The 12,159-nt window shown below is 34.3% G+C and overlaps 1 protein-coding gene across 1 annotated transcript; it reads left to right on the top strand.

The window, feature by feature from the left end:
* Positions 1-6,686: 6,686 nt before the first annotated feature.
* Positions 6,687-11,853, top strand: MSTN (myostatin; the record flags this gene model as incomplete). Its single annotated transcript, XM_084238874.1, has 3 exons — positions 6,687-7,059; positions 8,851-9,224; positions 11,473-11,853. The coding sequence occupies 3 exons, from the start codon at positions 6,687-6,689 to the stop codon at positions 11,851-11,853; spliced, it is 1,128 nt and encodes a 375-aa protein (XP_084095000.1).
* Between the last annotated feature and the right edge of the window lie 306 nt (positions 11,854-12,159).

The raw sequence follows: 12,159 nt of genomic DNA, 5'->3' as shown, positions 1-12,159 counted from the left end.
GATTAGAAAGGAAATATTTTCATTTGAAGTAGTTTAAATAAAATTACTTTGGGGTATGGTTTTCAAAGTGTGATCTGGGATCCCTGGAGAGCAGACACTTGAAGAGAATCTAAAGTAAAAACTATCTTCATAATAATGCCAAGAATTATTTTGCCACTCTCATTCTTTCTTATGTATACAGTGGGGTTTCCAGAGGCTCTATAATTTGTGATATCATCAATTAGCAATAGAATATATTCTTGGGTATGTCTACATTCTAAAATGTCATTTTTAATTTATAGCATATTAAGAATATCAACAGATATGACTTATACAAACAAAAGTTTTTGAGGCTGTTTTTTAAGATTATGATAAAAATATTTGAGAATTATTAGTTTAGGTGACAAATGTCAGTTGAAAGGGCACAACTTACCAAATTTCCTCTAGTTTCCATGAAAAAACTAGACTGTAGGTTTCATGAAGACAATGACTGTTTCTATAGGACTCATTGTTTTCTCCTTAGAATGTAGAGCTATGCCAGTCATACAATTGTTATTAGAATATTTCATAAAACAATAAATGAATCACATATTTATATATGCTCATAAATGAAGATTTTGCTAGCTGACTTATTTAAGGTACAGGAAATGTGAGAAGCAACGCAGGAATTATATCCCAAGTTTCCTTCTATTTCTGTACTGTTGCTTCCTAGCTCAATAATATTTATTTTTTCTTATATCTAACACTGAAAGCATGAAAATTAAATATCATCAATGTAGGATAACTACCTTCTCATGTTGTTACGTGAGTTGAACACTACTATATAGTTTTTTAATGATCTTGAGCATAATCAGCATAGAGTAGTAAAAGGCAGTCATTACAAGGGTATGGTAAGAGTGAGCAGATAAAGTACAAATTTCTTTTTTCCCCTTTCTCAATAGAATTGAATTTTTCATGATCCATTTTTATTTTAATTCCTAGTTTCCTCTTCCTTTCTTTGGCCACATCGTTAAACTTCTGGTGACTCTACTTTTTATGTTAATGAGCTCAACAGTTCACTCAGTAGATCAAAATAGTTTGGAAAAAATGTTTAATACTCTCAAAGTTGTTTTGAACCAATCCTTGGTAGCAAAAATGAGAGAAATTTGCTGGCTACATTGCTTGGCTACAGGAATGTAAAGCCCACTCAATAAAAAGTTGAATAGGGGGAAGAAAAACACAGATTTTATGAAGTGCTACATTGGCTACCCAAATTCTGGCTTCCATGAGAAACTACTTTTATGGATGGCCAACCTAAGTTGAAGCCAACAAGCTGATAGATCAAGCTCTCCCAGTTAAGTATAAGGAATCCTTCTCTACTCTCCCATCCTGATGACACACTGTCCTGTTTCTTTTACGAAAACAGCCAAAGCTAGACCCCCAACAGTCAGACCAGAGCAAAGGTGAATCTTCCTGCTCTGGGCTTTAGAAAGGTTGCAATGCAGACATTAGAGAGGAATCTATGTTTGTGAATCTTTTGAGCACCTCTTAACTCATTCAATACAGATCTCTGGAGAAGTTGATTAGATAAAGCACAGTAGTTGTGGTTAATAAAGTTATTATAACACTGCATCATTGAATATTGAACCATTGTTCCTAGGAAGAACACAAGGCTAGGTTCTTGTGAGCCTGTGGACACAATATTTTCAGCAGTCTATTAATACATAACCTCATTTAATGTTACTGTTTGAAGATAGTTTACTTAATATATATATAGTTAATTAATTAATATTGAACTCATGACCAACAACACTATAACTCAAGTCTGAACAAAGTTTATCTAACATAAATATTTTTCCATAAAGAAAAATTTGTTTCTATGTAATGCCTATCAAAATCCCAATGATATTCCTCATAGAAATGTAACAAAAATTGGGCCTTCCCTGGTGGCGCAGTGGTTGAGTGCTGGGCTGCGAAGCTGCAGAGCTGCCTGCAGCCTCTGCAGCGCCGGTTTGATCCCCGGCTGCTGGCAAGGCTCCCACATGGCGCACAGACCTCTCCTGTCGCCCACTGCTCCCCTCAGCAGTGTATTTCATCAGCCTGCCTGTTCCATTCCCTACTCTGGCTCTGGTGAATTCACTTGCCCTCCCGCGCTTCTGACTGTGCCCAGTGCTTGTATAAATAAATAAATAAATCTTTAAAAAAAAAGAAATATAACAAAATTTCATGAAATTTATTTTGAAGTACAAAATACCCAAAGTAGCAAAATCACTCCAAGGGGAAAAAAAGAACAAAAAAATGGAGAAATCAAGCTTTCTGACTTCAAACTATGTTACAAAGTGATCATAATTAAAACAGCTTGGTATTAGAACAAAAAGTCAACCAAATCAATGGAATAGAATTGGGAGCCCAGAAACAAAACCACATACATATGGACTACTAATTTATGACAAAGGAGCTAACACCTTCCAAAGGAGTAAGGAAAGTCTTTTTAATAAATGGTATTGGGAAAACAGGACACCACTTGCAAAAGAATGAAACGAGACCACTATCTAATACCATAAACAAAAATAAATTTAATGTAGATTAAAGTCTTAGATGCAAGACCTGAAACCATGAAATACATGTAGGAAAATTTAAGTGGTACTCTCCTTGACATTAGCCATAGAGATGTCTTTGGGGACTCGACTCCAATGGCAAGGGAAATAAAAACAAAAATAAACAAATGGGACTATATCCAACTAAAAAGCTTCTGCAGAGTGGAAAAAAATTTGCATTAAATTGAAAAGGTGTCCTACAAATGGAAGCCATTTATACATCATACATCCAACAATATCCAATAGTTAATATCTAAACTATACAGAGAACACAAAACACAACAAGAACAACAACAAAAACCCTGATTAAAAAGTGGGTAGAGGATCTGAATAGCCACATGGCCGACAGGCATATGAAAAGGTGTACACCAGCTCTTATTATTAGAGAAATGTAAACAAAACAATGAGCTAGCACCTCAGACCTGTGAGAATAGTTATGATCCAAAAGACAAGAAACAAGTGTTGGAGAGAATGTGGAGAGAAGGGAACTTTTATACACTCTTTGTGGGAATGTAAATTGGCACAGCTATTGTGGAAAACAGTATGGAGATTCCTCAAAAAGCTAAAATTAGAAACACCACACATTACAATTCAGAATATCAGAAAAAGACACATAAACACTAAATTAAAGAGATATATGCACCCTCACATTTATTGCAGCATTACTTACAACAGCCAAGAGCTAAAACTAACCTAAGTGCCCACTGACAGATGAATGTAATTTACATGATAGAATACTATTCAACTATTAAAAAAGAAGAATTACTGCCATTTGCAACAACACAGATGAACCCATCAATAGATGGCATTATGCTCAGTGAAATAAGTCAGACAGAAAATGATAAATACCATATGACTTCACTCATATGGTAGATACAGAAAACAACAAATAGATGAACTAAATAAAACAAAAAAATAAACTATGGATGATAAGACCAATCAGTGGTTACCAGAAGGGATGGTAAAAAGGATAGGTAAATTGGGACAAAGGAACAATGGTATGGTGAAGGACAGAAATGGACTTTTAGTGTTAATGTAGTAAATACAGATGATGATAACAAAGCACCCCTGTTATAATGCAATGTTATTTAATTAAAAATTATTTTAATAGCATATCACAACTTTTTAAAAACTGTGATAAAACATACATAAAATTGGCCATTTAATCACTATTAAGTATACTGTTCAGTGGCACTAAGTACACTTTCAACATTGTGCAACCATCATCACCATCCACCTCCAGAACTTTTGCTCTTCCCAAGTTGAAACTATTCAATAGCAGCTCCCACCCTTACTCTCTTTCCCTCATTTTCTGGGTCCACCACAGCTAATTGCCATTCTACTTTTCATCAAAGCCTTTCTGAGCTTAGGAGCACAGCACTTCAGCACTGTTTGGGATCTTTTTATTTATTATTTTTTAAAAATGTATTTATGAATGCATACAAGAACTGGGGTACAGGCCAGAGGTGTTGGGGGTGAGAGGATTCACCAGAGACAGAGTGGGGAGCAGAACAGGCAGATCCACTGAAATACACTGTTGAGAGGAGCAGCGGGCAAGGCAGGAGAGGTCTGCTGTGGCATATGGGTCAACTCCCTGGCCAGGGATCAAACTCGTGCTGCAGTGGATGTGGATTGCTTCATAGTGCTCCGACTTAACCCTTGCGCCAGCAGGGAGGCCCTGTTTGGGATCCTTTTAAACAACAGAATTCTTCCCCACCCTCAAACACACAAAAAGTGAAAAACATAGTACTAAACAGACCATAAAAAGGGCACTGTTTACAGTCTAAGCTGAAACAAGGCAGAGAATTACCTCATTTGACATCAGGTGGGGACCTGTGTATTGGGAGACTCAATTTTTTTTACCTCACGGCCTATGTTGATAAGTGCTCACAAAAGTGCACGACTATTGTTTTGGAGGTTACAAAAAAAAGTTAGCAAGTAGGCAAGTTTGAAAATATGAGACCCATGAATAATGAACACTGACTATACATGGAAATGACAAACTTTGTTTACTTTATTACAGGTAGTAAGAATAAAGAAGTGACACACATCTTGTAAAATTTTACTTGCCTCAGACATCTAAAGGGCACTGGCACTTATAACTTAGATCTGTTCTAGTTCATGTGGAGGATAAATTCAAGCATCATCTCAAACCTTCTGCATGAAACAAAGACCAAGTATTCAAGAACCAGTTATCAATCACTTACCCTATGAAGAAACTGAAGGTTAGAGAAGTTAAATATCTCAGCCATTATGACAGAATTAGAAGTGCCAAAGTTGAGTTTTGAACTCAGATCTACCTGATGCCAGAGCCTAAATTTTCAAATGCTATAAAATTTTAATCAATTAAAAACAATGTTCTGACTTACTCAAAAGTGCATAGAAGCATGCCACAATTATTATAACATTATAAGGATTTATACTTTGAAAATAAATTTACAAAACTTTAATAAGCCTGATCTAATATTGTTCTACAACAAAGAGTATATGAAATCCTTCACTGCATCTGGTTTGTGTCTGGTTTTCCTTAATCTTTAATGATGGGCAAATCTAATGCATTATGTAAGGCCATTTTTTTTCTCAAGAGATGTAGATAACCTCTTAAGAATTTGATGAAAATGCATTAACTTTTCAGGCTACTGAGTGGCATTTTAGTGCACTGAAGCAGTAAATAAGTGTGCAATGTGCAAAAGTGGTAGTAGTGACCTAAAAAATAAATATTTGATAGGAGCTACTGCATTCCCTTCAAAAAAAAAAAAAAAGTAATAGATTAACTCTTAGGAGCTGTTAGCTTCCCAAGAAGAAATAAGGAGCAGAAATCTCCTGTGGCCTAGAAAAAGTTTCTGTTTCTTATTGGCTTTGTTTAGTTTTTTTAATAATTCATTTGATTAGATCTTATGGCTCCCAAAGCTAAGGTTGAGAGTTTGATCCCTACAGAGGCCACTTAAGTTTAGAGAACAAAAAGCTCTATTCTCTGCTCCCAGATCTCACCCCAAATCCCTGCCAGGTGTCTGCCCTCTGGCCAAAATGAAAAACTGGCAAAGGGGTGCAAACCTATCACCGTATGGGGGAAAAATGGGCACCCCTTTTATATGTTCACAATAGTGCTATGTAATTTGTAGAGAAAGATGTCACACTTTTTATTTTTACCACTGGAAATCCAAGGCAAACTGTAATAAGTATTGCATTAACAGTTATAAAATCCACTATCTTCTTATTCTAAATTCAGAGATTTTTTTTTTTTACTAGCTGACATTATTCTCTTAGTAATGAACAATAAAATACATCTTCTGAGTGATATCTGCAACTTTTAGAATTAGGAAATAACAAAGGTAATTGGTCAAATATTTAGCACAATTTTCTTACTAATAAAAGTGATTAAATTATTTAAAGTTAACTCCATATATAATAAAAATGATTTGCAGCATATGTAAAAAATTTAGACAGGAAAATAAGTTTCTCAAATTATAGTTGAAAATCTCTTACAAGTACCATAATTTTAATCTTTCTTTTAATCAGCTCTTCCTAATACAGTGCTTTATATACTAATTATATAGCACTAAAAATAATTAAATATAACAAATAATTTCTTTAACTTCAAATGCTTGCCTAAATAATATCAAATCATTTTAACTTTTGAGGAAGTAACATTAACACTATGAAGTGTAAATGAAGACTTACTTATTTAAATTATAACTTAAGAGTTTCACATGCAATGATTAACAAGATAAATGTATTTTATACTAGTGGTAACATAAACTTTAAAATTTCAAATGTCACATATATCTTTCATTATTTGTAGATTTATTTCTTTTATAAAGTAGTCAAATGAATCAGCTCACCCTTGACTGTAACAGAATACTGTTTGGTGACTTGTGACAGACAGGGTTTTAACCTCTGACAGCGAGATTCATTGTGGAGCAAGAGCCAATCATAGATCCTGACGACACTTGTCTCATCAAAGTTGGAATATAAAAAGCCACTTGGAATACAGTATAAAAGATTCACTGGTGTGGCAAGTTGTCCTCAGACTGTACAGGCATTAAAATTTTGCTTGGCATTACTCAAAAACAAAAGAAAACTAAAAGGAAGAAATAAGAACAAGACAAAGATTGTATAAATTTTAAAATCATGCAAAAACTGCAAATCTATGTCTATATTTACCTGTTTATGCTGATTGTTGCTGGTCCAGTGAATCTAAATGAGAACAGCGAGCAAAAAGAAAATGTGGAAAAAGAGGGGCTGTGTAATGCATGTACTTGGAGACAAAACACTAAATCTTCAAGAATAGAAGCCATAAAAATTCAAATCCTCAGTAAACTTCGCCTGGAAACAGCTCCTAATATCAGCAAAGATGCTATAAGACAACTTTTGCCCAGAGCTCCTCCACTCCGGGAACTGATTGATCAGTACGATGTCCAGAGAGATGACAGCAGCGATGGCTCCTTGGAAGATGATGATTACCATGTCACAACAGAAACGATCATTACCATGCCCACAGAGTGTAAGTAGTCTTATTAGTGTATATCAACAATTCTGCTGACTGTTGTTCTAGTGTTTAAGAGAAACAGATCTATTTTCAGGCTCTTTTAACAAGCTGTTGGCTTGTGTGTAAGTAGGAGGAAAAAGAGTTTCTATTTTTTAAGGTATCACGAGAAATACACTAATGACTAAAATCTGCTTTGTTACTTGTTTTCTTAGAGAGCTAGAAGGCTCTCAGCACTAATGTTATTTAATTTAATTTAATATGACAACTCTAACATGCTATGCTTTCACAGCTTAATACCATCAAGGCAACGACTGGGAGACACTACGAACAATATTAAAGTCTGACATGAAATGTCAGAATTTCATTTGGTTGCCAGAAATATGCATTTATAATAATAAGTTTTCTCACTACTAATAGGAAAAGGAAGAAAATTGCAGATGCTTAAGCATATTTGAATATCTGCTGAATACCTAAAGTGATTTCTATTACTCAGAAATATTTCTCATGGTGTTTTTATATTCTTCACAAATTAAAATATTTAATTTTGATAACTATTTTATACTGGAAAATATGAAAATATTTTTTAAATGTAATGTATTAGTAAGTGCTGTGATGAAATAAATAGCATGTTGATAATCATGAGCTAATTATCAGAAAATGCCTAAGAAATAAACATTTTAATCAAGGAGGTTATAACTCATGAAGTCCTACTTATACCTTGACTATGGTGGCATTGTTGAGAGTACCTGGTGTGGTCTGTATATTTCTAATCAGGAATGTTGCTTACTAACCTTCTAAAATATTATTTTATTTTTCATGGGAAGGAGGACTATTACCTAAGTATCTTCACTGCTGCTGAAAGTTTATTTCATGCCATTCTTTCCCCCAATCAGTTCTAAATGATACCAAGGAAACATACATAGGCACCTTAACAGAGAATGCAAGACAAGATTTTGCACCATAATCTTGTTTGATACAATGCTTTATACACTTTAAGCTGCATTCAAAACAGTTTCAAAACACTGCTTTCCTTATTAGATAATTGGGTTATAATGCAACAAATAATTTTCCTTTCAGATTCTGCTATCACACAGTTCTGTGTAGGTCTGCCTTATTTATAAACAGTATTAGAAAACCAAAAGGAAAGAAACTGCTTTGTACTTTGCTTATGACAGCCTGGCCCTAAAGATAACATTTTCTAATTTTTGAGATATCCTGAATATAACAGTAGAATCTTTGCACAAATTACCTGCTTAGTTTTATTTCTTTAAGAGGCAATTCCAGAGCCAAAACATAACAGATGTACTATATTTTCTACCAATTCCCGAGGCTCAGTTAGTTGCTCAGTGTGTCTTGTCCCCAGGTAATTCAGGCCTGGGGGAAGGGTTCCTTCTTCCAGACTGATTGGTACAGCTGCTCACTAAGTGTAACTACTCAGATTCCCAAAGAATTCTAAGTGGATGTTCCTCCACGGTGTCTCTTGTTCTCTCTAATCATCATCATTTTAAAATTTCATCCACTGTCCATTCCTTCACAGAATTTTCCTTTGCCCACAGATCTCTGGAAAGGGAGTAGATTCCCATGAGCAGCTGAAAAAACATTTATCTAAAAAATTCTGAAAAGCTAGAGCAATTACTTTCTTTGATATTTTTCTGAGTTTTGAATGAAATTCTACTATTCATTTTAAAAGGCCAAATATGCATCCATTATTATTCCAATGGAAAAATGCTTACCAATTAATATGGAGGGGGTTGTTCATATTTATGAGACATAATTTCAGTGACTTTTTTTTTAATTCCTTTACAGCTGATCTTCTAATGCAAATGGAAGGAAAACCTAAATGTTGCTTCTTTAAATTTAGCTCTAAAATACAATACAATAAAGTAGTAAAGGCCCAACTGTGGATATATCTGAGACCCGTCAAGAGTCCTACAACAGTGTTTGTGCAAATTCTGAGACTCATCAAACCCATGAAAGACGGTACAAGGTATACTGGAATCCGATCTCTGAAACTTGACATGAACCCAGGCACTGGTATTTGGCAGAGCATTGATGTGAAGACAGTGTTGCAAAATTGGCTCAAACAGCCTGAATCCAACTTAGGCATTGAAATCAAAGCTTTAGATGAGAATGGTCATGATCTTGCTGTAACCTTCCCAGGACCAGGAGAAGATGGGCTGGTAAGTGATAACTGAACATAATATTCTAACAATCTTATGTTTTATTCATAATATGAATGAATAATAGCGGAAAAACTACCAATTTGCTATTCTTGTTAGTCAGAGAAAGGTATCGTACCCTAGTTGTAGCTGTGTACCCAATAAAAGCAGGTGTCCAGTTTCGTACCCTATGAAACACTCTCTTTTACTTTGCATAAGGATTTTTTAAAAAAGATACCTTAGTCTTTAATTTGTCAAGGAGTTCTTTTGAATGGAGAACAAAATACAAAGTGCATTTCATTGATATGTTACATGATTATGTGAATAAAACGTGAAATCTTCCAGCTGATTTTATTACATACCCAATAAATTAAAAGTCTTTTTTTTTTCCTGCCAGAAGGAAATTTTTGGCTTAATACAGCAGAAAAAATTTTTGGCTTCATATAACAGAAAAAACGAACTTTAAAAATTATTATTAAAATAAAATGTTTTTATTTATAACAATTAACTAAATATGATGTTTAGAATTATATTTAAGTCTATGAGTTTACACATATTTAAACTCATAATAAATAGGTTCATTGTTTTGCAGGTTGTGGATACAATATCTATGTATAGATTACTTTGTGAATTACCCCTAACAAAATTTAAATTTCCAGGCTAGTTAACCTTTGTCACCCAGCTTATTTATGAACTGCCTGACCATTCTTGTCCAAGAGTTTACTTAAGAAATGCCAACTAGTTTAATATCAGGTCAGGCAAATGGCAATACTTTGTATACTATAAGGATGAAAAAAAAAAACATTAAAAAATCCATTATAAACTTAGTTACTCTTCTGGTTTACATTGCTTTCTGTTTAAAAACATTTAAAGTTACATGTTTTACTTTCACCTATTGACATAATTTACAACAAAAGATTGTAATTGCAAATAATAATTGTTATTTTTGTAGTATTCAAGTGGTCTTGATTATGAAAAGCCTATTATTAGTAAGTCTACTGTAAATGAAAATGTTATCTTTTAGTGAGTAAATAATTATCCAAGTGATCTATTTTTTCTTTAACTATACTAAATAATATATTATTGATTACCAAAATGTTATTTTTTTATAATCTTCAATATTTTGATTTTTGATTTTGATGGAGGATAAAAATTGCCATTGATTACTTAAGAAACTGTTCTTTTTTATAGGCAGCATTTAATGATCAAAGTGAACTGAGAAGAAATTATTGTTAAACAGAATGTTAATATGATTTGTGTTTTTCTATACAAAAAAGGAAACAAAGTCTCAAATGCATTAAAAGGTTATGGCAGGGCAAGGACTAGGAAATCATCATTTAAATATCTGAATACAAACACTTTTCAGGAAAAGCATAAAGGAAATAGCAAATCTTCTTTGGAATTAGTCCTTCCTTAGAATTTTTCTTTCCAAACCAATATACATACAACCATTTTCATCACTTTACCTCCTTTTTCCTATTACAATTCCTACACTGCTAGGAGGTAACTATTTTGCTGTAGCTTTTAAGCTTTTAATAGTGAAGTTTTCATGAGTAAAGACCAAGGGAACAGAGAATGGATGATTATACTTATTCCTCCAGGAGTCATCAGACATATTTAACCAGTAGGTGTGAAAAAAGGGAGCTAATGTCTTCTCTTCCTTCTCACCCCTCTGCCCACTCGTTCTTCACTTCCCTCTTTCCTTTTCCTCTATTTTCAGAGGATCTCTTATGTGACAGTGTTCATATACTCAAACTATGGAAAACACAAATTAAAAGGACATACATATGGCCACAGGGGAAATTGTATTATTTTGAGCCATAAAAGAAGAATCAGGCTAGTGTACATTAAAATTTCTATTTGTAGTGCCTTTTAAAAATAGATGTAGTGTGAACAAAGTGATTAGCTTCTTTAATAATCACTTTTAAGGTAAGAAAATGTTTTAGGGTATCCTTGGTGGCTCAGAGGGTTAAGCGTCAGCACTAAGAAGCAGTTTGCAGCTACTGCAGCAGCATGAGTTCAATCCCCGGCCAGGGAGGTGACCCACATGGTGCAGCAGACCTCTCCTGTCTTGCCCGCTGCTCTCCTCAGCAGTGTATTTCAGTAGATCAGTCTGTTTTGCTCCCTGCTCTGACTCTGTTGATCTTCTCACCTCCCCCCACGCTCCCACCCTGCAACTCTGGCCTAAACCCCAGCTCTTGACAGAAAAAAAAAAGAAAATGTTTTATACTCTCTTAATATTATTAATTGATCTTTCCTTTTCATACAGAATCCCTTTTTAGAAGTCAAGGTAACAGACACACCAAAAAGATCCAGAAGAGATTTTGGACTTGACTGTGATGAGCACTCAACAGAATCTCGATGCTGTCGTTACCCTCTAACTGTGGATTTTGAAGCTTTTGGATGGGATTGGATTATTGCACCCAAAAGATATAAGGCCAATTACTGCTCTGGAGAGTGTGAATTTGTATTTTTACAAAAATATCCTCATACTCACCTTGTACACCAAGCAAACCCCAGGGGCTCAGCAGGTCCTTGTTGTACTCCCACAAAGATGTCTCCAATTAATATGCTATATTTTAATGGCAAAGAACAAATAATATATGGGAAAATCCCAGCCATGGTAGTAGATCGCTGTGGGTGCTCATGAGATTTATATTTGGTTCTTAACTTCCTAAAACATGGAAGACTTCCCCTCAACAATTTTGAAACTGTGAAATTATGTACCACAGGCAATAAGCCTAGAGTATGCTACAGTCACTTAAGTACAAGTTACAGTATATGAACTAAAAGAGAGAATATATGCAATGGTTGGCATTTAACCATCAAAATAAATCACACTGTAGAAAGTTTTATGATTTCCAGAGTTTTTGAACTAGGAGATCAAGTTACATTTATGTTCATATATATCACATCATATGAAAGCAATTCTCCTTGTGTTCTGATAAGTAAAAGA

Source organism: Talpa europaea (assembly GCF_964194135.1).
Source record: "Talpa europaea genome assembly, chromosome: 1".
Lineage (NCBI taxonomy): Eukaryota > Metazoa > Chordata > Mammalia > Eulipotyphla > Talpidae > Talpa > Talpa europaea.
Note: the sequence above shows the minus strand (reverse complement) of the source record. Positions and strands in the feature narration are given on the sequence as shown.